The sequence below is a fragment of the Centruroides vittatus genome, unplaced genomic scaffold (genome assembly GCF_030686945.1).
Source record: "Centruroides vittatus isolate TY-2023 unplaced genomic scaffold, ASM3068694v2 scaffold_861, whole genome shotgun sequence".
In the NCBI taxonomy this organism is placed as follows: domain Eukaryota; kingdom Metazoa; phylum Arthropoda; class Arachnida; order Scorpiones; family Buthidae; genus Centruroides; species Centruroides vittatus.
Window position 1 is genome coordinate 1,390,006 of NW_027122718.1, and position 27,866 is coordinate 1,417,871.

General features: G+C 29.6%; 1 protein-coding gene across 1 annotated transcript in view; it reads left to right on the forward strand.

The window, feature by feature from the left end:
- The window catches only part of LOC136990022 (dynamin-like), a 126,509-nt gene that overhangs the window by 77,808 nt on the left and 20,835 nt on the right, over positions 1-27,866 (forward strand). Inside the window, 7 exon segments of the mRNA XM_067288344.1 lie at positions 1,132-1,199; positions 7,930-8,018; positions 8,021-8,067; positions 14,366-14,523; positions 20,227-20,278; positions 23,453-23,566; positions 27,642-27,751. Of these exon segments, the coding sequence (XP_067144445.1) occupies positions 1,132-1,199; positions 7,930-8,018; positions 8,021-8,067; positions 14,366-14,523; positions 20,227-20,278; positions 23,453-23,566; positions 27,642-27,751 (638 nt within the window).

A 27,866-nucleotide genomic window follows, 5' to 3' on the forward strand; every position in this document is an offset into this window, starting at 1 on the left:
AGACTTTCTATTATTCAAATGTCACCCACATCATTTCACAAATCACTTTCGTTACTCTACAATTTTCACATAAAAGTGTTTACTTTGATTTTTTATAGGTCTGTAAAACTATAGAATATACCTGTAGAAATTTATTTAAGTTGTAAAATAAAATAGAATTTCTTGCAGAATTACTGAAAATAAATTGTTTGATTTTCAGTTGTTCAAAGATAAAATTTCAGTTTTAGAAATAAACATATAAAATTGAATAATTTAGAATGGGTAACCAACTTTTGGCATGCAGCTCACATCTTAGCTGAGTTGTATATTTTAACTATTAAGTTATTGAAAATACAGTTTTATTGTAGAGTGATATTAAATAAAAATGCAATAAAGAAACAAATCCTATCAATTTTTTAGTAAGTAATAAATAATAAGAAAATGAAACAAACATCTTTGCCATCATTTCATTTTTCTTTTTAGTAAAGAATTTTTTATGTTTTTAAAGTGTGTATGTATGTGGATTTTTATTATTTGAATTGGTTCTCTTAACATTTAAGACACCAAATAATAATAGTACACTCCCAAAAATTTCAGTTAGCACCTGAGAAAATTTTGCATCATAGATTTGACAATTTTGGTACTCTAAGAGTTGCCCAGATTTGGGATTTTAGGTATTGTAGAATTGTAAAGCAGATTGTTCACTTATAAAATTATAATGACTTAAATTTTATATTAATACGTATTATAACATTGAGATATTCTTGTTACTATTATTATTTATAGGAAAGTCAGACTATTTTATATTTGATTTTTATTTAGTTTATTTTCTGACAATTGTAAATTTATAAGATTAAAATAATCGCATTTTTCAATTGTATATGATAAAGTAGATGAAAAAATTTAATAATAGTAAAATAGACAAAATGAGAAACAAAAATTCAGTTGTAAGAATTTTTAGAGAAATCAAATATGATTCAATATTCATTATATAATTCATAACTACATAAGCTTTTTTCATACTGTATATAATTTTAAATATTTTTATTATACTGTTTTTCATAAAATGTATGTAGAAATAGCCATTTGTATTGGAATTAGTGTTATTACTGTTATAAATTACCAAATTAATTGTTTTACAAAAATTTTTAGATGGAATTTGATGAAAAAGAATTAAGAAGAGAGATTGCATTTGCTATTAGAAATATTCATGGAATAAGGTAAGTAAAGTTTCAAAGTAGGTTGTTGTCAGTTTCTTTGTTAATTGTATTGTACATAAATTTTGATTAGTTTAATTATTCTACTCTGTTATTGTTTATTATTAAAGCATCAGAAAAGTTTAGAAAATTTTATATATATATATATATATATATAAAATTTTCTAAACTTTTCTATATATATATATATATATATATTTAATATATATATATATATATATATATATATTTTAATTTATATATTAAACAACAATTAAATTAACATTTTTACAAATTTTTGTAAAATTATCTTTTAATTTTTGCAAATGATTTTTGATAGATATATGTTCTTATTTAAGATTCTATGTAGATTTATAAGAGATTGTGTCATTAATATTAAAAATACACTTAATTTGTTTAACCTCGAAGATATTTAATTGTTAGTAGTTTATTGTATATTGTATGTACTTATTGTATTTATATGTACTGTACAGTAGAGCATCGATTATCTGAAACAATTCGGGACTGGGTTGTTCGGATAACTGATTGTGTATGAAAAAATATATTAACCTATCCCATGTTGAAATTTTTCTCCGTTGCATGTCACTTTGCATTGAATTTTCATCAATGTTAAGTCTAACAAAAATTTTTTAAAATAATAATTGTAGCTATTGTATTATTAAAAATTATTTCTTTATTTTGTACAAACAAATTAAATATATTGAAAAATATAAAAACAAAAAAAATTATATTTCAGAAGTTAATCTAGTATGAAAAACGTTCAGATTCAGCACGACACACATCCCCCCACAGAGTCCTCAGAAAAACACCACACAAAACAAGCAAAACTCGCCACTCACGATGGGAGAAAACCTCGTTGAAATACCGGCATGTCCTTAAGTACCCTCTCATGGTCGCCCCAGTGCTGCTGACTAAAATGCACACACCAACAAAAATAATATTGGAGTAGCCCAAGACATAGCCAAATATTGCAGTGCCACAGCACTAGTGGAAATTTGAATTTGGGTGACTGAAATGTTTTTGATTAACCGATGTTTCAGTTGATTGGTATTCAGATAATTTGATGCTCTACTGAGTGTGTGTGTGTGGTGTGTATATATACAGTAGAGCGTCGATTATCCGACCCCCGATTAACCGACCGCGTTCTAGTCGGCAAATTCAAATGTCCGCTAGCGACGTGGAGCTACAATATTTGGTTATGTCTTGGCTACTTTAATATTATTTTTGTTAAATTTTTGCATGTTTTAGCTGGCAGCACTAGCTCGACCATGAAAGGGAGGCTAGTATTTAAACCAGGCCTAATGCATTATACTAATAATGTATTTTTTCATATTTTTCGGTTATCCGACTTTTCAGTTATCCGACCAACCCCAGTCCCCAATTAAGTCGGATGCTCTACTGTATATATATTCTCTATTCCTATGTTTTTATTTGATGTTGTTGTTGTTAATAATAATAAGTACAAAATGAATTTAATATTCCAATAAATTTCATTGAGAATGTAATGAAAACTATAACTTCTTTTTACTCTTTCTAACTTGTTAACACTAAGAGGTCCATTAATAAAGTCAAATCTATATATATACCGTATTTTACGGACTATAAGATGCACTTTTTTCTTCTAAAAATTGCCTCCAAAATTCAGGTGCGCCTTATACTCCGTAGCGTCTTATAGGTATTTAAAAAAGAAAATTGCTTAAAAATTAAGGTGAGTCTTATAGTCCGTAAAATACGGTAATTGAGACGAGTTGATGATGATGATGATGATGATAATCATAATAATAATAATAATAATAATAACTCTCCCGTGGTCACCACCTGGTCGTGGTGGGAGAGCCCAGTAATTTTACTGATCCATAGGGCAATGCAGGCTGGAGCACAAGCTCCTGGTAGGGACACCCATGCCAGTAAGGTCTATGGGGAGAAATGAAGCTAAGAGTGACCACACACCACATTCTGTGGAGATATGTATCATGGTAGTAACCAGATCTAAATGTGATACCGGCTCGGACGTCGCCCGGGTTAACAAGGTCCGCGTTCGTGAGTTAGGCAGAGGCTCACGTTCGAAAAATAGGCCACAGTCTCCCTTGGTTACCGGTGGCGAAAGCAGCACCGGCCCAAGCATGGCTACTGCAATGCCCTCAACAGATGTGAGGAACCAACCCAGCCTTGGTGTTTCTGTGGCAATGCATCCACAGACCACAAAGGCTGGAAAACCACGCCAACGGATGAAATGGACAGTAGAAATGAACGAGTTTATCATCCGTACTTATTACACCATCACAAAACTCGAAACAAACATGACAGCATACAGACAACAACTACACCATAGATTCACACAACAATATCCTCATCTCACTGTCACCGAACAAAGGGTTGTTGATCAAAAAAGAACAATTATACACAACAACCTTATTCCACAAACAACACTTGAACTTATCAAACAACAGGTTGCTGATCAAATACATCAACAGACAGAAACATCTAACATTAATGAAGATCATGTAACCTGTCAGGATAATCCAGCAACAAGCATTGATAATAACACACATACAACAATTACCACTAATGATACTACAGACACTTCCTCGTCCATCACTGATAACATAGACATGGATTTAGTTAATACGCTCTCACTTATATTTCAGGAAACACTCACTAAATATACAGGCACAGATCCCACACAACGACCACGAATACCAAAAATCAACACGTCAAAGGAAGTAGGAAAAACACTAAATTATGTAAACACTCACTTACTACCACACTACATTCATTCAATTTCTACACTCGCAGACATTCATACATTAGTTTATGCTGGGGCAGTCACAGTAGTGACACACCATGGACTGAAAGTACAATCACAGACAAATACACAGAAAACACAATACTATCACAAGCCTGCCTGGCAGAGAAGAATAGAAACACAAATAAATGACATTAGACAGCAATTAGGCAGGCTGACACAATACACTAAAAACAACATAACACCCAAATTAAGGAAACAGCTCAAAAACATTTTCAAGAAAATAAAAACACACACAAAACATGAACATCACAACACACGCATTACAGAATACATTGATACACTAAAACAAAAACTTGCTGCCAAAGCACGTAGACTCAAACGATACAAAACATGTACACTACGAAAACAACAAAATAAATTATTTACAAACAATGAAAAACTCTTTTACAGACAAATTAATAACAAAGCAAACACTGATACACAGCACAGTGGCACACCAACAGAAGAAGAACTCACAACATACTGGTCTTCTCTTTGGTCCAGTGCTGTCACGCACAATGCTGATGCAGGCTGGATCGAGGAGGAGAACAGAAACTTGCACAACATACCAACTATGCCCTGTGTTGAAATAAGCATACATGATTTCCAATACACTGTTAACAGAACACACAACTGGAAGACACCTGGTGTAGACAACATTCACAATTTCTGGTACAAAAAGTTTACATCACTGCACCAGGAACTAGCTAAACACCTAACACACATCATCATCAATCCACAAGACATGCCAAATTTTCTTACTCAGGGCATCACCTACATGAAACCTAAAAACAACAATACCACAGACCCCACACAATACAGACCAATTACATGTCTTCCAACACTCTACAAATTATTGACATCCTGTATCGCAAACAAAATATACAAACATATTGAAGAACACGACATTCTAACAGAACAACAAAAAGGTTGCCGTAGAAATCACAAGGGATGCAAAGAACAGTTACTCATAGATTCAGTCATTCTACGGCAAGCACACAAACAACACAGAAACATACACATGGCATATATAGACTACAGAAAAGCATTCGACAGTGTTCCACACAGTTGGCTGCTACATATTCTACACATGTACAAAATACATCCATCACTCATTGCATTCTTTCAAAACACTATGCAGCACTGGAGAACAACACTACATCTCAGGGTTCATAACACTTCCATACAAACAAACAAATTTTTATTAGGCGAGGAATTTTTCAAGGAGATTCCTTGAGTCCTCTCTGGTTCTGCTTAGCCCTGAACCCATTATCCAACATGTTAAACAACACGCAATATGGTTACAATATCAGACACGAAAAAACAACACAGTTTACACTGTCACATCTCATGTACATGGATGACATAAAACTTTATGCATCCACACAAAAACAACTTCATCAACTCCTACAAATCACACATTCATACACCAAGGACATACAAATGGAATTTGGCCTAGATAAATGCAAAACACTTCACATAGAAAAAGGAATCCTGAAGAAAGAAGATTTTGCACTTGGAAATGGAGACATTATTGAATCCATGGAAGAGGGCGAGTTCTACAAGTATTTAGGATTCCAACAGGCCAAACTAACAGAACATACACAAATAAAGCAAAGATTAATTAAAGAATACCAAAGTAGGTTAAATGCTATTCTCAGAACACAGTTAAATGCAAAACACACAGTTAAAGCAATAAACACATATGTCATCCCAGTACTCACATATTCTTTTGGAGTTATACATTGGACTCACACAGATCTTGAGCAACTCCAAAGGAAAACAAGAACAACACTTACTAAGCATAAACAACATCATCCTAAATCCGCCACAGAAAGATTAACCCTTCCACGTAAAGATGGCGGACGTGGCCTGATTGACATAGTTAACCTTCACTACAAACAAATACAGTCACTGCGAGAGTTTTTCTACAAAAAACAAGAAACATCACAATTACATAAAGCAGTAACTCTAGCAGACTCGAATAACACACCATTAAACTTACACTCACATCATATGGACACAACACAACATATAAAAAGCATAGACACCATTAAGCAATCGTGGGCTCGAAAGGCACTCCATGGCAGGCATCCTTACGATCTGGCCCATGATTTTGTTGACAAAACTGCGTCAAACAGCTGGTTAGCTCGGGGATGCCTCTTTGGGGAGACGGAAGGATTCATGATTGCCATACAGGATCAGGTCATAAATACTAAAAACTACAGAAAACACATACTCAAAGATGCAACACTCACAAATGACACATGCAGAAAATGTCACATCATGCCAGAAACTATACAACACATCACCTCTGGTTGCAAGCTCTTGGCACAGACAGATTATCTATACAGACATAATCAAGTAGCAGATATAATACACCAAGAGCTTGCAAAGAAACACAAATTAGTAGACATCCACGAACCATACTACAAATACATTCCACAGACAGTATTGGAAAACAACACGCACAAAATGTACTACGACAGAGCCATAATCACAGATAAAACAATTTACCACAACAGACCAGACATCACACTCATTGACAAACACAATAAAATCACATACATTATAGACATATTCATTCCAAACACCCACAATATACAAAACGCATGCACTGAAAAAATTAGCAAGTACACAGAACTTGCCCAGGAAATAAGGCATCTGTGGAGGATGGATAGGGTGCTTATTGTACCTGTTGTTCTCTCCTCTACAGGTGTCATACCACACACACTACACAAAAGCCTGGGCACATTACAATTGAATAGAAACACTATACATCACACTTCAGAAGGCCACTATATTGAATACATGTCATATTGTGAGAAAATTCCTAAATACAGACACACACACTGATACACTTCTTTAATTTCTGTTTTGGTTACTATGCCTTGACTTTGGTCCGGCATAGTGCACAGCCACCGGTGTTAACCGAGTATATCTCACTTAACCCAACATAATAATAATAATAAAAATCAGTGCAGAGCCCAAATGGTTAGGAGTTGAAAGTTGAAATTTGGTACACAGTTAGGGTTCATCACGAGAACGCACACTAAGAAGGGATTTTTCGAAATTCCTCTACATGGGGAGAGGGACAGGATTAAGGCTTAACACTTCCATCAACAATGGAAGTGTCAAGTAACTCAAGTAACAATGGAAGTGTGACGTAGCAAGGGAATTGTTAAGAGAAAGCGACGTGCAAGACGCAGATGCAGTTTTTTCATTTTTTGCGGGAAATCGAACATATTTTTAGACCCATCTAAAAATTCTCTAATTAGTCCAGAAACAGGGGGACCCAATTCTTGCATTCTGTGAAAACGAATAAGGTTGACTATAGCGTAATAATCTTAATTTTTGTAAAACGGTTAGGAGTTGAAAGTTGAAATTTGGTACACAGTTAGGGTACCAAATTTAAGTACCAAAGTGTTAAGTAACAATGGAAGTGTTAAGTAACAAATGGAGAACAAGAGAAAGCGATGTGCAAGATTTACGGGCTCTGGAAAAAAAAGAAAAAAGAAAAGAGTGATATGTTAGAACACATTCGGTTTTCAAATTTAAACAGATTAGTTCGGTTTTTCTCGACTTTTCTTCTTTAGAACATTCGAGGAAAATCGAACGATAAAATCAGAACACGTCGTGAAAATCGAACAATATTAGAACATTCGATTTTCAAATTTGACCTTTCTTTAGAAATACTTAGTTCGTTGATGAAATTACTCTTTTTCTTTTGTGACTATAACGTAATAATCTCAATCTTCGCTATCATTACTTTTGTCAGAGCAATGCCAGGCCTACCTGCTAGTATAGTGTAATATAGAGTTAATATAGCTTCTTGTTAAATGTAGTGTTACTAGTATTTGCTTATGGCTTAATAAAATTTAAGAAATTAAAACTTGGGTTCTTCTAAGATTTTATGTATTAACTTTTAGTTTTTATTTTTGATAGAGTTGGTCTCTTTACCCCAGATATGGCCTTTGAAGCCATAGTAAAGAAACAAATATCAAAATTAAAAGAACCTGCTTTAAAATGTGTAGATTGGTGGTTGCTGAACTTGGTAATGTAGTCAGAAAATGTGCAGAAAAGGTACGATGATGATAATTTTTTTTATTCTATTAAAATAATAATGTTGTAGAAACTTTTTAAAATAATATACAGTAGAGCATTGATTATCAGAATACCGATCAACCAAAACATTGGTTAACTGAAAGCATTAGAGTCAGCAAATTCAAATTTCTGCTAGTGCTGTGACACTGCAGTAATCTCTCCCTCCCTGCCAACCTAAACTGTAGGCCTACTTTAATGTACTTTATGTAAGGTATGTATTTGTAAGACGTGTGATACAAATTATATAAAGTACAGTTTTGTGTTTAATATATTTTTTCGTAAATGATCAGTTATCCGAATAACCCGAGTCTCAAATTGTTTCAGATAATCGATGCTCTACTGTATACAAAATAAAATTGTATTATAGTGAATAAATTTGCTATTTTATGAAACTGATCAGGCAAATATTGCTATATCTTTAATCTTGAATACATTTTGTTGAGATAATAAAATTTAGTTTTAATGAATAAAAAAAATATTTAATCATTAAAACTATGGTTAGAAATCCATTTATAATGTTATAAATCAATGTAATGGTTGCCAAGAACATCTGTTATGAAACTAAGGAGAGATTATTATATTACTGATATATTTGTTACTTTGCTATACTTAGATATGATCATGATATTACATGTAACAGAAGTGTATCATTCAGTGAGAAGCACATAGCATTAAAAATTTACATATAGCATTGTGCTTTCATTTATGCATAAAAATTTGTGTTTTCAATGTGTATTTACATTTTTCTAAATTAGTTAACATATTACAAAAAGTATTACATACTTACATAGTTAAATAGTAAAAGCTTAATTAGATAATATATATGTTTTATATAAAGTAAAGAAATAATGTATTTTTTTATTACTTTATCAGAACAAATTTTTATTAAACATTTCAAATGTTCTACAGCAATATATAGATTATATACTCTTTGGTATTTTGTTGTCATATTGGTACTTTTTATTTGTTTTTTAAGTAGATCATTTTTATAAAGTTTTCTTTAAATTTTATAAAATTCAAAATGATTTAATTTTTTAAAAATATTTTAATTAAAATTTAACTTTTTAACTTTTTCAGAACAGAGTTTACTCTGTTATTAGAATAAATTATAGAACAATTGTTTTTATAGTCTTACTCAGAATAAGAATGAAGCCAATGTTCATTATGAAATAGAACACAAATAGAAGAATAATTTGAAATTATAAAAAACAAAAAACATAACGACATTATATTAAACAATGTTTGAATTTTTGAAACTTTTATCTATTCTATTTTACTGCTTACTCCCACTGTAGTTTCATTGCTGGCTATGGTGTGGAATGATGCACATTTAAGATACAACACATTAGTTCCATTCTTATTCTAAGAAATACTATAGATTTGTTTGAACACTTACGAGAAATCTTAGTCTTATCTCGTAGATAAAAACTATCGGTATGGGGACACTCCTTGTAAGTTTTTTTATATATAATTCAATTATAAAATTCAAAAAGATTTAGATTTATCCAAATTTGAATAATTTTTTAAATTCTATTTTATTAACAAATACACCTAACTTAAATGTAACAATTATATTACATATTAAGATATGACAGCAAAAACTTTATTGCATTAACATACAAATTTTAAATGATCTTGCATAACTAAAGAAATACTATATGAGTACTTTTAAAACTTACTAATTGGCAATAACAATCACTTTCATACCAATTAAAACTGTCTTTCAAATGTTCTTGATAAATTTTGATCAAAATTATAGGCTGTAAAACAGTATTTCATGAGATATACACTGTCAAATTTTAGTAGATTACCTAAGACAATATTAGAAAATGCTATCCAACTTACTGTCAATTTATAATAATAATTAAATGATAAAGATGGATTCTTCAGGCTACAATATGGCTAATTAATTAAGATATCAAGCAATTTGGAGTAGAGATAGGTGATTAAGCTGCCATCTTATGTTTAATTTAATAATTAATTTAACATGACATAGCAGCATGGCTCTTATTTCTAGTCTCAATATCTTAATAATTAATTAATTAGCCATATTGTAGCCTAATGAAAATCCAGCTGTATCATTTGATAGTCATATTTTTCATAAGGAATATCAAATATGTTTTAATAGTAAAAAGAAATATGAAATTCGAACACCAAAATATTAACTTGGACAACATTGTTTCTGTATTAGGCTGCTCTTACAAATTTCATGTGTTGTCTTTTATTACAGATATAAAAACAATCTTTTTTGTCAATTTTAATATTTTACATTACTGTGCAGTTGATTGAATGGATTTTTGATAATTGACTTTCCAATAATGAATTCGGCATTTGAAATTTTATAATTTAACTTGAATATTGAATCTGTCTTGAATTTTACGATAAAATGAGTCGTCAGCATTATTTTTTAAAATAATTTTTTCAATTAAAAATTTTTAATTTTATAGGACTAACAGATTACAGAAGTTCACATTTATTTCAGAAGTGAGCAAACTCAAAAAGATTCCTTATCTTTAAAGTCTTTGGCATATAATGAGATTTCTCATCTATAAGAAATCTCAATATATGCAACATGCATTACTCTCACAATAGTGAGATAATAATTATTCTTTCTCCAAATGTTATGTAACATGTCTTGAGTGGCAGTTCCAACTGTGTCTAAATGCTTTTTTTGTAATTTGTCAGTTCTTTTTCAGACACACTATATCTTAATATTCCTTTACATAATAATATATTTTGAATATTCCTAAGAAATAATTTATTTTAGATAGATACATTTATATAAATGATGTATATAAATTTCTGTTTGTAAATTTATATAAATATAATTAAACCACAAGTATTTCTAGAAAAAATATTTCTTGTATCATTGAGAAATACATATATTCCATTAAAATAAGCAGAAATAAACATGAGATGAATAAAAGTGCTGCTGCAATAACTATATTTTACTAATCTCTTGGAAAAATTTTATTGTTTCATTTACTATTTAATATTTTTAATGATGATTTAAGTTCTTTGATTTTCTTCTATAAATTAACAAAATCAAATTTTTTTAATTCTTACCATTTATAAATATTAATTAAAATTATATTGATGAAAAAAATAATTTTGAAATATTTCAATTATTAATGAGATTTTTAATTGTTTTTACATCTTTTCTCTAATATGCTATTTTTAGATTTTAATTATAATTAGTTTTTCTTCATTCAACCAGTATTTTAAGTACAGTAGAGCATCGATTATCCGACTTAATCGGGGACTGGGGTTGGTTGGATAACCGAAAAGTATGAAAAAATACATTATTAGTATAGTGTATTAGGCCTGGTTTAAATACTAGCCTCCCTTTCATGGTCGAGCCAGTGCTGCCAGCTAAAACATGCAAAAATTTAACAAAAATAATATTAAAGTAGCCAAGACATAACCAAATATTGTAGCGCCACATCACTAGCGGACATTCGAATTTGTCGACTAGAACGCGGTCGGTTAATCGATAAGTCGGTTAATCGGGGGTCGGATAATCGACGCTCTACTGTATTCCTATTTTTATTCTTTATTATTTTATACTTCCAGTTTTTCTTATTCCATTCAATGTGAGTTGATACTTTTGAGCCGTCTCTATCAAATAAGCCTTTAGCTTTCATTTTTTTCTGTACCATTAATAATGTCTACTGTACTTGCATATTTTTTTAGTGACCGTAGATACTTCTGTATAAATTAATCACTGAATTTTCAGTATTTTTAATCCACAAGTTTTGCTAGATTATCTGTTTTTACAGATATTAACTAATAGTCCTTTTACAGTCTCTCTGCAATAATATAATGTTAAGATCTCTAACACTTAAAATCCACAAATATGTCTTTGTTTCTATACACACTTAATATGATTTTTAAAAAAATTCACTAAATGCAAATATCTCTTATTCCTTTGTAATAATTCAAAAATTAATTAGGTGTCAGTGAAAATGTCATATACTCCTATATATTTTTGTTCAGATTAAAACAGATATTTGACTATGTGTTGTTGAAATTTTCCTCATTTGTATTATACAAATTAAGAAAATTTATTATTTATTCCTTCCTCTTTTTAAGCTTCATTTTGGTTTATTAATTTTTTTCGAATTACATAATTCTCTTCTCTAAAATTTTTACTTTCCATTATTTTTTATTCTTGAATTCTCTCTTTTAAATTATCTATACTTAAAACTTAAAATTAATATTTTAAAGTGTTTTCTTTAGTAATTTACTTTAAATACAAACTTCAAATTCTAAATTTTTAACAGTTTATATATAGAAGCATGCATAAACATATTCAGCCAGCAGTGACAAATTTTTTTTTACTGTTGTTTACTGATTCATATTCTTTTCTTAAATACTATATGATAGCTTATGTTCTAATTTTAATATTTCATAAATGTTACAATAATCTATAACAATTCATATTGTGAAGAAATGAAATTTTAGAACAGCAATAGTGAAATATGGCAAACAGATTTTTGTATATACTACTAGAATTTTAGGGAAAAAAATGGCATTAAATGATAAAATCTGAAGACATGAAATAGTTTTAAATTATAAAATTAAATAAAATTTTAAAAATAACTGCTATTTTAGTAATTTATTATTCACTGAAAGAAGCTGATAGTAATTAAAAGTGCAATGCAAAAAACTTAATACAGTTTTTTTTAATAATGGCTTAAGAAGAGTAAAATTAGTAATAAGAATAGAATACTTATCAAAATTTAACTAATAGTTTGTTTTAAGAAACAAAATATTACTAACAATGAAAAAGTAATTTATTTTTTTGATGATACATTATGAATACACTTTTAAGACTGTTTTTGAAGTTTTTGTTTGTAATTTAATTACAAAATAAATTATATTTTTTTATATATTATTTCAATTTTATGAACTATTCTATCTTTAAATTTAGAATAAATTGTTAATATGATACTTGTTGCTTTTAATTTTGTGTTAACCTAAATATCATATTGCTGTGTTTGTTTCAGAATAATCTCTTTTTTAAAGGATAAAAATTAACAATTGTATTATGAAATGCATGATTGCATTTTCTTAAATAATCTGTGACATTATAAAATAACAACGTAAATTATTGCTGTTGCATTTACAAAAATAATGTTTAGAACCAGTCTTTATATTTTAATCATATAAACCCTTTAGTGACAAGAATACTTTGGTGACCTAAAAACAAAATTTGAATTTCTTTAAATATTTAGGATAGTTTTAAGATATAATTTCATTCTAATAGAAAATTTTTTTTAAATATTACTCGCTTCTGTTAAACATTATATTTAAAGATTTGTTTTTTGTATTAATTCATTATTACTAATGACATAAAAAAAAATCATTTTTACAAAAACAAAATATTTATTTTAGTTTTTAATTAATTGTTCTGAATATTTTTTTTGTTGGAATGAAATTTTCCTTTAAATTAAGTAAAATTGTATTTTGTTTTAAAATGAATTACTCTTTAATAATTTTTTGAATGTAAAAATTACTCAGTAAATACAAACAGTATGCATCTTTATTCTTGCAAATGTGCAATTGCTATATGCCATATATATTAGGGTTATAAATAATGTTTCAATGATTTTGCAAACATTGTAAAAGTAATAATTTTTCCACAAAACATGTAAAAACTTAAATAGAAACAACTATTCAAACCAATCTGGCTATCCTAGAAACCTTAATACATGCATGGGGTTTGACTAGTATCTACCAAACCTACTATTTATTTCCACCTACACTCCAATCCATATCACATCTTCACTTACTTGTATTTCATTCATCCATCTTTTTTTATCATTGCTTTCAATGACATCTGTGCAGTCAGAATTTTTCTGCTGAAAAATTTGATAGCTAACTGCCAAGTCAAAGTAATTCATTCAACAAGTATAGCTTATTTTTTAGATTAGTGACCCTAAAAGTTTTTAAACTATAAAAAACTTGGCTATAAATAGACAAAATCATTTTGGAAAGTTAAACTAAGTACTGTGTATTTATTTGTTAAAAATATGCATTGTGAAAAGTCATAAAATTAAAATAACTTGTGTTGTCTGATGTATTGGTATATACTACTACAGAATTTAGGACCTTGCCAATTCAACAGTTTTTTCTTGTCACTTAAGGGTTATTAATTGCATGAAGTTTATAAATAATTTTATTACTTTAATTGAAATTATATATAGCACTTCCATAACTTAATACTCATGTTTGCATGTTACAATTGAACTAACATAAACATATTTATGGTTAGATGAACAGTTATCCATGTTTAAGAGAAGAAACAGAAAGAATTATCACCAGTCACATTCGACAGAAAGAACAACAAACAAAAGCTCAAATCAGTTTATTAGTTGAAACTGAGTTGGCATATATGAATACTAATCATGAAGACTTCATAGGTTTTACAAAGTGAGTTTAATTGAAAATAATTTTTTTAATTAAGGTAATTTAGAATTGGTATATATTGAACTGTACCAATTTTTTTTATGTTCTTATAAACATTATTTACAAAAAATATGAATATTTGTAAGTTTGGATGTTTTTATTATGTAAAAAATAAGTGCAATGAAAATAATAATGTGAAAACCATAACTAAAGTTTATGCAAAAATTATGTTGTTGCATATTAATATTTTATCATTAATATAAAAATATATTAATGTTATAATATGCTAATTTTTTTATGTTAATAAGTTCACTCTCACTGTAAGGGAAAATGAGTCACAGTAGGTCAATTTTTTTTTCTCTTGTATAATTTATTTAATTACATATACAGGTCACCCAATAATCATGTTTCTTAACTGATGGTCTGTGGACCTCTGTGAGGGTCCATGGTCCGTCATGGTGTGAGAGTTTTAGGGGTCTGTGGCACGAGAAACATTGAGAAGCACTGTCCAATAAATCAAAGAAATTACATTGTTGTTATTTATGTGTGTTAAGTGATGATGATCAGTGACTACATGGCTATTTATTGTAGGGAAGAAACATTTTTTGTATCGTCATTGATGTTTTCTGTTTTATATACAGTAGAATCTCATTTTAATGGATCATGTGGGGTGCCAAAAATCATCCGTTGTTCTGAAAATCCATTATATCGTGAACAATGGATTTCTTACACTTCTAGAAATATACCCATTATTCAAAAAAATTTCGTTTTTTAAACACCTACATAAACACCTGTACTCGAAATTATTCAGTGTCTTGAGATTTCTATTCTTTATTTTATATAAACACATATATTACAAAATTGTACATTATGCCATAACAGAGCTGATAGAAACTGTATAAGCCAAAAACCAACAAAGTATGTATGATCGTTAGCACTTCACGATATGTTAAAAAATTGTCCATCTTGGTTCACTTTGATGACTCTTTACTGCTCATTGAGTATAATAAGTATTCAATATTAGCAATGTTATGTACAGCCTGTTCGTTTATATTAAAACTCGTCAGGAAGGTCTTCATGACTTGGAAAGACTTGATGGCATCACTAAATTTTGGCATTACACTTTGGCAATATTCCCAAACACATGCCTGTAACAAAGGTGCAGCACATCTTTGTTGCATATATATGCATATCTGGAAGTGTTAAGCCAGAAGTAGTTTCCCTCCACTAATCAACACACTGCAGGAGGACCCTACACTCGGCTGCAACATTAGCAGTGAGAACCATGACAATTATGTGCTTAGTTTGCACAGCATGCAATGTATTTTTTTTTTTTTTTAATTCAATATCCAGTTATTAATTAAAGGTTGGAAAAAAATACAATGTTTACCGAAGATGGAGCTAGAAAAAAATCCATTATTCCGAAAAACCTGTTGTTCCACGATCTGTTAAAATGAGATTCTGCTGTATCTATATAAATTAAAATAATCAACACTGTTTCTAGACTAGAGAGAAAACAAAAAGATGAAAATTTTGTTTTCAGTTTTTTCCCCACTCCTAGTTTTTTGACAGAAGATGCAAGTCTTGTTAGCTCTTTGCAGATTATCTTTATTTTTATTATTATTATTTTTTAACCTGTTTTGTGGACACTGAAAGGATCTAAAGTGGGCCAAATACTACATAATTTTGCTACCTAATGTGGTCTGTTGACTGATTTTGTTGTCACAAAGCATGTTGGCCAATATTGGTTTTCTGAGTTTGGAAAACGCAACAACTTGTTGCCACCAAAAATCAATCGGCAAACATTTCTTGATAGAAGCAGCAAATTTTGTTTGGAAATGTCATATTGCATGACTGGTTTCTGGAGGCAAACGTTGTCTAGTGTTTTCTCTCTCCACAAATATTGTCAAAAAAGAAACATCCTCCAATTACAGTTGGTCAGCAAAATTGTGTAGCATTTGTCTCTACTTACAGCACTAAAATAGAGGATCAAGGATTTGGTCTGGTCCACGATGGGACAGCCAGTTGATGGACAAGTCATCATATTCAGATGAGAATTTGAAAATACCCACGAAAGTTTGAGAAAATCTGTCTCAGATTCAAATTCACATTTCTCAGAATGGCAGGCTAATGCCTTAACTTTTTACTCATCCAGCTAGCAAGTAATTTAAAAAGTTGTTCAGAGTAAAAATTAATTTTGGAAAAACTGTCTAAAATGAACTATGAATGATTGTTATTATAGCAGCTATGAATTTTGAATCCAGAACTTTTACAGTGTACTCCATATATGCAATAGGGAAATGTATTTATAATGTTTGTTAAAATCTTGTTTGTAAATGAGTATTTTAACAGCATATTGTTATAGTTATAATGTTTTAACATGTTATATTGTTCGGCAGTCATTCTGTATTTTTGACACTTGTGCAGTTTAGGCAGTTCTATCTCAAATATTTAATTTTTTTTCTTTTTTTACAGCTATGGTCACAAATGCTATTAGGAATAAACCAAAAGAAACAGAGAAAAAACAACATTTGGGTCTATATACTTTCCAAATTACATTCAATTGTCATACTTTTAATATTCAGTTTGGAAGTATGTGGTGTATATTACAGGATGCTTCAAAACACCCTTTGCTCAGTTTTAAAAATAATTAGAAGAGCCAGATTACAAGTACATAAATTTTAATTGTTTATAAAACTTCAGTATACACACAAGATTATTTACATGCTTTACAACATATGCTGGAAGTGCACTCTCCAACCTGCAGCACATGGTCAGTCACACGGCAGTACATATTCTGTGCTACATGTCACGGCACTTGCGGAGGAATTTAATTTATGGCCACTTAAAAGTTCATTTTCAGTTCATTCAACACGTGGAGGTTGTTCTTGTAAACTCAATCCTTCAAATAGCCCCACAGAAAGAAATCGGATGGTGTTAAGTCTGGCAAGCAAGGTAGCCACAAATCTTTGGAGATTAGATGGTTCTCAAAAAATTGTACAGCGTGGCCATAGTTTCTGTTGCTGTGTGACATGTCATTTTGTCTTGCTGCAACCAGCAGTGAAAATATTTAAAATATTCATCAAGTAGCACAATCTGCCAGTCTTAAGACTTATCCTACACTGTCTGTCAGAAACGTATGATTTCTCACCATGTAGTAAATCAAAGTCATGTGCATGGGCCTAGGGGAATTCTCCAATGTTGTTATATTCATGCTTCTAGCATCAGTGCTTCATAGAGGGTGCTCCAATTTCTGTAAAAAATTCACAAACTTTGAGTAAAGGGACTTTTGAAAGAACCTGTATCTGAAAAGCTCAATAATTTTATTTGAATTATTACATGTTTATTAACTTAAATTTTTGATGAAAATAATTTATAACTACAAAATATTTTTAATTTGTGCATATTATTTTAAAAAATAAAAAAGAAGATTATAAATTTAAAAATTGAATAAAAAATAACTATATTTAATTGAGTCATGTAATATCCCATGTAAATATTTACACAATTTTTTTTTTATTACATTAGTATAATTTTTGAAGTGTTATGTTTTAAATTTACTTGATCAAACTTAATTATAGTGAAATATTTAAATAGTAGCATCACAGGCTACAAAAAATGCAAATGAATGAAACACATATCGTAGCAAGAGACTAGTTTGATTGTTATATTTATTGTATGATTGGTGCAATTTTTTTATGAGTTTAATATCTATAATCATTTTTTAATATCTTATTTTAATTGATTTATTGGCTAATTAATTAATTTGACTAATTAATCAAACTATATCATGATTATCCTGTAAAAAATGAATGCTAGTGATTTATACGAACAGTCCAATTGAAAAGTTTGAAAGTGAGACTTCTTTGTAGCAATTAATTTATTCAGTTGATTTAATAATTAATTGTTTGTTAATATTTAAATTAGGAAGCTTCTATTTAGAAAATTTATAGAGTATCAGACGTGGCTGTGGAGTACGAGTAGGAGTAAGGAGTAAGAGGAGTCGGAGGTTTCTCAAGGAGTAAGAGTAGGAGTAAAGTTTAAAATCCAACTCTGGAGTAGGAGTAAGAGTAACCTCAAAATCATCACTACTCCACAACCCTGGTATCAGAAAGGTTACAACGTTATTACTTTTGAAAGTGTCTATAAAAGGCATAATATATCTTTCTAACTTGTCAGCCTTATAAGACAATGCAGAGCATTACAAATCTAGAGAAGTGATATTTTGCATATATCGTTGTAGGATTTTTTAAAACTTGTTCAAATGTTCTTATTTACATATTAATGAATTTTATATAAATTTTTTACATATGAGATGGTAATAAGTGGTGGGTAAATAGCCATATACCATTCATGGAAATATAATACTAAAGTAAGGTGTTCTGACTAATTAATGTCAATGGTGGATGTGGTTTGTTCTTTGATAGTTATTAGTTGAAATTTTTTGTGCATTATTTACTAAATGTATTAAAGCAGGAGTTTATTAAGTAGAATTGCATGCTAAACTGATTCTTCTAAGCATGTGCAACTGACCAATGGAAAGATATAGATTGTACTGTACATAACAATATAACTAGGACATTACATGACTTTGTCGTATCATTATAGAATTGAGATGGTGCTGGAAAGAAAGAAGCAATCCCCGCACCTGCTAGGCACAAAAGAGACTATCCTTGTACCTGCTGGTCATGGGAGACAGGATCCTTGCACTTGTCAAAATGGAGAGGTGATCCAAGAACAAAGCAATCAATGGCAATTGCTTTGTTCTTGTGTTTTGTTCATTTTTGGACCCTCATTACATTTTTAAATTCCTTGTCACAATTAATGGAAAATGGCAAAGTTTTATCAAAATTAGCTTATTAAATTTTGAGAACAAACTCAATTCTATAAGCCCATAGAAGGCATGCTATCGACCATAGAACATTGCAGGACAAAGTCGTGTGATTTGTGCGATATTGCTTTGTTGTACATGCTCGGGCTATGACCTTATATCTCAAAAATGAAGTTATAGATCCCCATTTTTTATTACATTTTTGGATTCCTCATCGCAATTAATAAAAAATGGTAAAGTTTAATCAAAACCAATCAAACAGATTTTGAGAATAAATACAATTCTGTAAGCCACATAGAAGAGGCTTCACTAAGGCCTCAATTATTTAGAATGATATGATTTGTATATTTCCAAGAAAACTTAGTGTTGCCTTTGACACAGATATTTATTAGCAGTTTGTAATTTTATCTAGTGCCTTCTCATTCAAGTTGTTACGTCAAAAAATAATAATTTGTAGTTTCAAATAATATTTTTCTTCATAATTCTTCTATATTTCAAAATGAACATAAAACTCCAATATAATGGAGCACTTCATTCTAAAAATTGGAAAAATACTATAAACAAATTTTTATTTATTTTGTGTTAGATAAATCAACTATATTGATTGAACAACTATAGTACAATTACAACTACTAGTGTTGTTTCAAAGGAACATTATAGTTGTTCATCAATATGATTGATTATTTGGTTTCATTTAGTCACGTGTACCAACATATGAACAGAATATACATGACACACTGTTAACTTGACCACTACTGCAAGTATCTTCCTTAGCACCTCTGCAAGCAGGTGATACTTGCAGTGACAAGTTAACTTAAATCAGTGATTCAGTTTAGTATTAGATTTTGTTTTGAATATTAAATTTTTTTTTAATTTATAATTTTTTTTGTTTATAGTGCTCAACAAACAGCAGAAGCAACAACTGGCAAGAGAAAGCTTGGAAATCAGGTAAAAATTTTTTCTTTTGATGTATCAGTCTTATTTTAAGATTTACCATATTTACTCACTTATAAGATGATCTCGCATATAAGACAAGGTATGACTTTAAAGATCAAACTAAAGAAAATTAGATTTATTAAAACAATTTTAATTTTATTTCGTTTAATCACAAATAAAATATCAAATGCACATAAATGCACACGTTGACTCGCGGAAATTACTGGCATTTTAAACTTTAAAGAAAAATCTTGTAAAATCGACAACATAATTTCTTTGTGTAAAGCCGGACAATCAGAACCTTTTATGCCAATTATTGACAGTCAAATCCACTCTTCGTCGATTACACTTATGAGTTTCTCCAAATTCTGATTTCCGAACAATCATCTATTTTCATGTGGGAATGGATTAAAACTTATATTGTGCTTTTGTATGATTTTGGAATTCAATTCAAAAGCTTTGCTTTTTCTATTGCTATTTATCTTTACTCCTGACAATACACAAGAAGGATTCAAACAACCCAGATAAAATACTTTTGTTTTTAAACACCAGAGGGTGAGCATCTGGTAAAAAATGCAAATACATGGTTCACAAAAATGCAAAGAATCCTTTGCACATGCATATAGGACGACCTAGGTTTTTGAATCAGTGAAAAATGAATAAAAACCTCGTCTTATATGCGAGTAAATATGGTTTATTTAACCTAGAAATGATCAGAAATTGAGTTAGAATTATAGCGTAATCTTTTTCTATTCTTCTCGTAAATGAAATAAAAGTAATTCATTTACTGATGATGTGCTTTCATTTTCAGTTCAATTATCTTTAAATTTTTTATAAGTTGTATTGTGTATGCATGCATGTGTGTTTGTGTATATGTTATGGACAAAGTGATTAATACAGGCATTATGAATAATGACCAACAAAATGGGCATTGTAATAAATGTCAATAATTTATCAAATTGATTGGTCATTATGAATACTGCTATCATCTAATTGGGCAAAGTGATGATAATAGTTGAGGAGTGATCATCCAACATATTCTAGCCAATCAGCACTCGCATCTGAGTTGTGCGTGCGTATTGCATTTAGTACCAAATTTGGCGGCAGTTGCGACTATGCTCTTGGCAGATTCGCCGATTATTTAACGTCACTAGTTATTTATTCACGGTAGTTCTCGAACACATGTATTAATAACTAGTAAACATATATATTATTATTGTTGAAAACTACTCTTTCGATGTTTATGAACTGTTTAAAAACATGTATCACTTGTGGCTTCCTTATGTATATTGCAGCAAATTACTCACAATAATAAGCTGTTTGGTTACATAATGCTCATTAGCTCTTGGTCCTTTCTGCATTGTATAAATCAAAGCAGTTGTATAAAACAATCAATATGAAAAATGAATTAAATAGTAAGATAATAGCAGGTTCTATTATCTTTAATTCTCCAATTGAAACCAATATCAGTAACCAATTATTAAGTTTGTTTTAGTAATTTATGAAATTAGCATTATCCTCAGATCATGATTATTTTGAAAAACTTTTGAAAACACTGAATTTGGATGAGTTTCCCCAATGATTTATATAGAAGTTTAACTGTTCCAATTTATTTCTGTTGACAACTATGAGACTTTGTTGATCAGTAACAGATATTAAGTTGCATTAGTGACATTAATGTAACTAATGCAAAGATATATATAAATACATTTATTTTAGCAAACATTTTGATTGATCAATTGAATTAAACTGTCAATTATCATTCCTATTTTATATTACATTTGCATAAATTTTGTTACGCCTGTATTACAATGATGATTTTTCTTAAAACTGAATGTAATATAATTATAATATAGTAATTTTATATTATTAATAAATGCAAGTAATCGGTGCTTCAATTAAAAAATATACTTTTGTAGTTTGTGATACCATTACATATACAGTAAAACCTGTCCAAAACAGAACGTGAATAAAATGGAAACCTGCCTAAATGGGTAAAATTATTTTGAAAGAGGTGATTTTTTATGTTTAAAAAATTCTGTTCAAGATAAACCTGCCAGGCCAAAAAAATATTCAGTACTGCGCAATTCCAGTTTATGAACATTTTAGTGTGTCCATTTGTAATGACACTTTTCAGAAGTTATATATGTATTCATAATATTTAGGTCAAATGCTTCTTGTTCAAAGTTAGAAGTATTTGATCCTAAATAAAGTGTACTTCATTCTTGAAATAATTTTTAAATTTATAGGTTCTATATATGTATGCATATATGTGTGAACATAAACACACTTGCTCTTACACATACATACTTGCATTCTTACACACTGACAAATAATATAAAATCTTTACCTGTATTTTTTTATTTTCTGTGAGTAGAAAAATTGTGACTTTTATTAGTATTAGGTAAAATTTGATTTCTTTTCAATTAACTTTTTTCTTTGTCTTTTATTTTGTTTTTATGGATAAGCATTTTAAATCCTATTATTATTTCTTTCACTATATTGCAAATATATTACTTTTTAATATTTAACACTATGCCTTTAAATGTTAAGGAAGTATTTAATAATATGAATGATTGTTTTATTTTCTCATAATACTTAAATGTATTCGTTTTTATTTTACTGTATTTTAATTTTTTCCTCCAACTTATTTATTAGAATATGGAGTATTCAAAATAGTTTGTAGAACTACTACTTATTGAGATTTAATTCTGAAAAATTAACTGATGTGCCTTTATATTGTATAATATATTTTACTTTTGAATTAAGAAAAAGAAACATTCATATGAGAGATTGTTTTTTCTATTGGATTAATTTTATATTATAATGAAATCATTCAACCAAAAATTTATACAATGAAGTTTACACTTTTATGTCATAATGTGTGTGATTTTTAATAAAAATATTTACTTAAATAGTAAATTGTAGGCTTTCGTTTCCTTGGAAGTTTTTCAGTATTTTCTTCTATAAATTTAAACAATATTATTCAAATTAAATGCATTTACTCCTTGTTAAAATAATCATATTTTTGGTGAAAAGTAAAAGAACCCATAGTTGCAGTAGATATATTTTATTATTTCTTATATACAAAGAATTAGGTACTGTACATAACGATAATTTAACATTTGTGTATTCTTAGTTAAAAATGTAAGATTGGTGATTTATGTTTTAATTATTTTGTTTCAGGTTATTCGTAAAGGTTGGATGTGTATTCATAATCTCGGGATAATGAAAGGTGGTTCGAGAGATTATTGGTTTGTGCTAACATCAGAATCTATATCTTGGTTCAAAGATGAAGAAGTAAGTACCAATCCTACTTTTTTCTATTGGTAAATATATGAAATTAAATTATTGCGTGTTATAAATAATTAATTAGGACATACGTAAACTGTAAACTAACAATAACACAAAATATATTTAAATGAAAAAATCAAATACAGGTATCCCTCATATAATGCAACACTTCTACAACATGGTCTCACTCTAACACAATTCAAAAATTGGGGAAATCCTCTGTACAAAATTTCACAACTTTTAAGTGCAAACTCCTTTATTTGATATTTTTTTATTCAAGTAAGCATGTGTGTTTTTCAAATTTGCTTATGTACTTTAGAATATTGAAATTTTCAATTTGTTTTGTGCCTTTCATCAGGTTTAATGAAAACTGACAGTTCAAGTTTTTTCTTCCTTGTCCTAGCTGGAATTCCTATCAATCAAGTGCCATTGTTGTTGCTTTCAGATTTTAGCCTTTAAGACTGTCACTGTGTTTTGTTTTTATAGATTAATCTTTATATTTAATACAGTGGGTGATCAGTTAATGAACATAATCCGTTCCAAGACTTTGTTCACTATTTGAATTGTTTGTTAACCGATTATTGATTTACCATAGGTTTTTATGGGAATTTGATTAATGGGAATTTCTTCTGGAGACCCCAAAAAATAAAAAAATATATACTTTCTTACTACTATTATTTATATGTAATAATAAAAATACATATATACACAGTCTTGCATTTTTATTAGTCATGTTTTTTTGCTTGCGGGGGTTAAAGAATCTGTCTAATGTTGATTGCTTTTCTCTCTCCTTCAGGATTTTTCAGAAGTAATTAATAGCATTGTAATTGAAGGGATTCATGAGCATATTAATCTCAACCTGGTTTGGATGCCATTCTAAGACAGTTGTTCTGACATTCTCCCACTTCTTCAAAAGATCTTTAATAGCAGATATCGGCATTAATCCTCTTTTTCAGAAAACATATCTTGCCGAGTTTCTTGGTGTTCTTGTATTGTCAGGTTTGTTTTGTGTTCCATTATGAGCTCTTCAATGTTCTTTATTTCTTAGATGTAATTTTTGTTACTCCTTTCGCTGATTGAGTCTTTTTTGATTATAAAATATCTTTCTTAGATAAGATTGAACTGCGGCCTACTGTAGACCTGTTCGAGCCATACTACCCTGCAACATCAGACATCTTCTGCACACTCTCTACCTTTGCTATTATACTCTCACCTTTCAAAAATAAAAACCGACTCAAAACTTAACGAGTGCCCGCCCGACAGTCTCGCAAATACTATAAAAGAATTGTTTTTGTCAGAAAAATAAAAGGCTGGAATTACAAGGGAGAGTTTCAAAGTTCGAAGGAATGCTATCCGATCAGTGGATACCAGGTTGGGTGTTGATGTCGATGTCTCCCGCGCTCTGAAAAGTTTCGAATTGTTGCCCGAAGACAAGGGAAGGCCAATTGGTATTCATTATTTTACATCACTTCTTCTTGTGTTTCTTCTATGAGGTATTTGTTATTCAAACATAAAAATCTTTTGCAAAAGTATTTCGTTATCTGATTTGTTCGTTAACCGATCACCCACTGTATAAAGTTTATTTAAACATTTTTAGGTTTTTTTAACTGTAAGTAAGTAATCATTTATAAAAATTAATGAAATACAGCAGGATCTCTGTACTTGAACTGTTCCCAAATTGAACAATTTGGTATTCCAACACAAATTTTGGAAAAAAATCACTCTGTCCTTGATTGAACAAGCATGACCCACTGGAACAAATTTTTGATTAATAACATGTTTCTATTTTATCATATACAAAAAAAAAAAATTTATGGTAAAGAGTAAAAAAATGAAGATGTTACTGATATTTCTGAAGATGATCAACAAAAAGCTCAGGAGATGAGGACACTTTGTAAAAAAGAAAATGCCCTTATTTAACTAAAATTAATATTCAGCTGTACTACATTACTTTTAATTGTGATAGTTAATTATGATTGCTTTAATAAACATATTTCTCTTGTTAACAAAATAGAATAGTATACTTGTGGAACGTAATCCCATGTTTTGTTTTAGTCCTTTGTTTTGTACAGCACAGATTCTCATAACATGGCACTTTATCCAAACGTAACTACCATGTTATATGAGGGATACCTGTATCGTCAATTTTTATTATTATAATTGTGATATTTAAATTAGTTATTACTATGATTTGTAAACAGACATAGATGATGATACCATTTCATGTTAAATTTAATATTTATAAATAACTAGCAGACCCGGCCACGTGTTGTTGTGGCTCAAAATGTATCTATTATAAATGTATAACATTTCCCTCGTGGGGAAATTTCAAAAAATCCCTTCTTAGTGTACATTTTCTTGATGTAACCTATTAAAACGCAATCAAAAACGCAAAACACCGCATGTAAAATAGTATAAATAGAAGCCGAGTTCTTCACAGTAAGCCTTAATCCTGTCCCTCTCCCCCACAAGGGAATATCGAAAAATCCCTTTTTAGTGTATATTCTGTTGACTTAACCTATTAAAACACAAAAAACCGCATGTAAAATAGTATAATAGAAGCCGAGTTCTTCACGGTAAGCCTTAATTCTGTCCATCTCCCCCCAGTAGGGGGAATTTCGACATGTATATTATATAAAAACACGTGCGTATTCGAAGGCAATGTTGTGTCAAAATTTCAAAGGAATCGGTAGGAACAAACAAACGTTATATTTTATTTATATATATAGATAGAAAATGATCTGCTTTAGTCCATTCTCACAGAAAAGCAAACTTAGGTAGTCGGAGTTAGCGCCATCTGTTGGACATAAAAGCCTTAATCCATATATAAAGATATTTTTGGAAGGGGAGAAATGGTGGTCTTCACATATGCCACAAACCTTTGCGGGAGTGTATTAAACAACTTCCCGAAGTTTCGTGGCAATCGGATAAATGGTGTGGTAATGCATGAAGGACAGACAGACAGTCAGACAGACATTCGTTTTTATATATATATATATATATATATATACATATATATATACATTTAAGCAATTAATAAATTAAATTATAATACATGGGGAAAAACTACTTTTCTGATAATTTAAAAATCAAGAATTATAGCTCAAAAATTTGACAGTATTTAGTTTAAATGTTGATTCAATATAAATAAACAACAACTAACCCGTTATATATAAAGACCAACAACTGCCGAATTATCGGGCTAGCAAATGGCTATAGTAATATTAATAATTTATTAATATTACTATAGCCATTTGCTAGCCCGATAATTCGGCAGGTGTTGGTCTTTATATATAACGGGTTAGTTGTTGTTTATTTATATATATACACCTTGCCGGGGTTTGCGATGGCCGGTTGAGTGCCTTTGGGAGGACATGGGCAATTAATGTGTCCCCAGCCGGCATTGTAATGACCGTCGATGGTCGTACGGTAATCTTATATCAACTGGAAGGGGAGATCGGACCGAAGGTCCGGGTAGCGTAACTGGTAACGTGTCTGCACGGATAGCAGAAGTTGCGGGTTTGAGTCCCGCTTTGGGCCGATTCTTTTCTTCCAGTTAGGCCTAAATTTATTTTTTTTTTTTTTTAAATTATTTAATTAAAATTCTAATTATTAAATTTAGCAAGAGATGGCACCTAATGCTTAACTCTAGTACCAAATTAACTTAATTTATTAATATTACTATAGCCATTTGCTAGCCCGATAATTCGGCAGTTGTTGTTGATTCAATAATCTAAACAGCATATGGAGGAGACGATACACAATACATTAAATATGCCTATGTAATAAATTTTTTATTGATTTATTCCACCTGCATGAATTCTGAAATTTGAAGTTTTATATTATATATATATATATATATATATATATTTGAGATATTAAATATGTTTGTTCTTAATCTAAAAAATAAAATACATTTTTATTATTTGGATTTTGTTACTTGAATTTTCCCTCCCAGAATTTAAATTGCCATATATTGCAATTTACATCTTGAAATACAATAGTTTTAATACATTGAACTTATAATTTCTTAAAAACTGTATTTATATTAAGTATAATTAAATTCTATAACTTTTATTAGGAGAGAGATAAGAAATACATGCTGCAGTTAGATGGTTTACAGATTAAAGATGTTGATCCAGGTTTTATGTCTCGTCGACATACTTTTGCTCTCTTCAATCCAGATCAAAGGTTTTATTTAATTTCTAATAATGAATTTTTTAAAAATAATTATGCATTTAAATTGGTTTAATAATTATAATTGTCAATATTATATTTTTTAATTTATATATAAAAATTGCTTAAA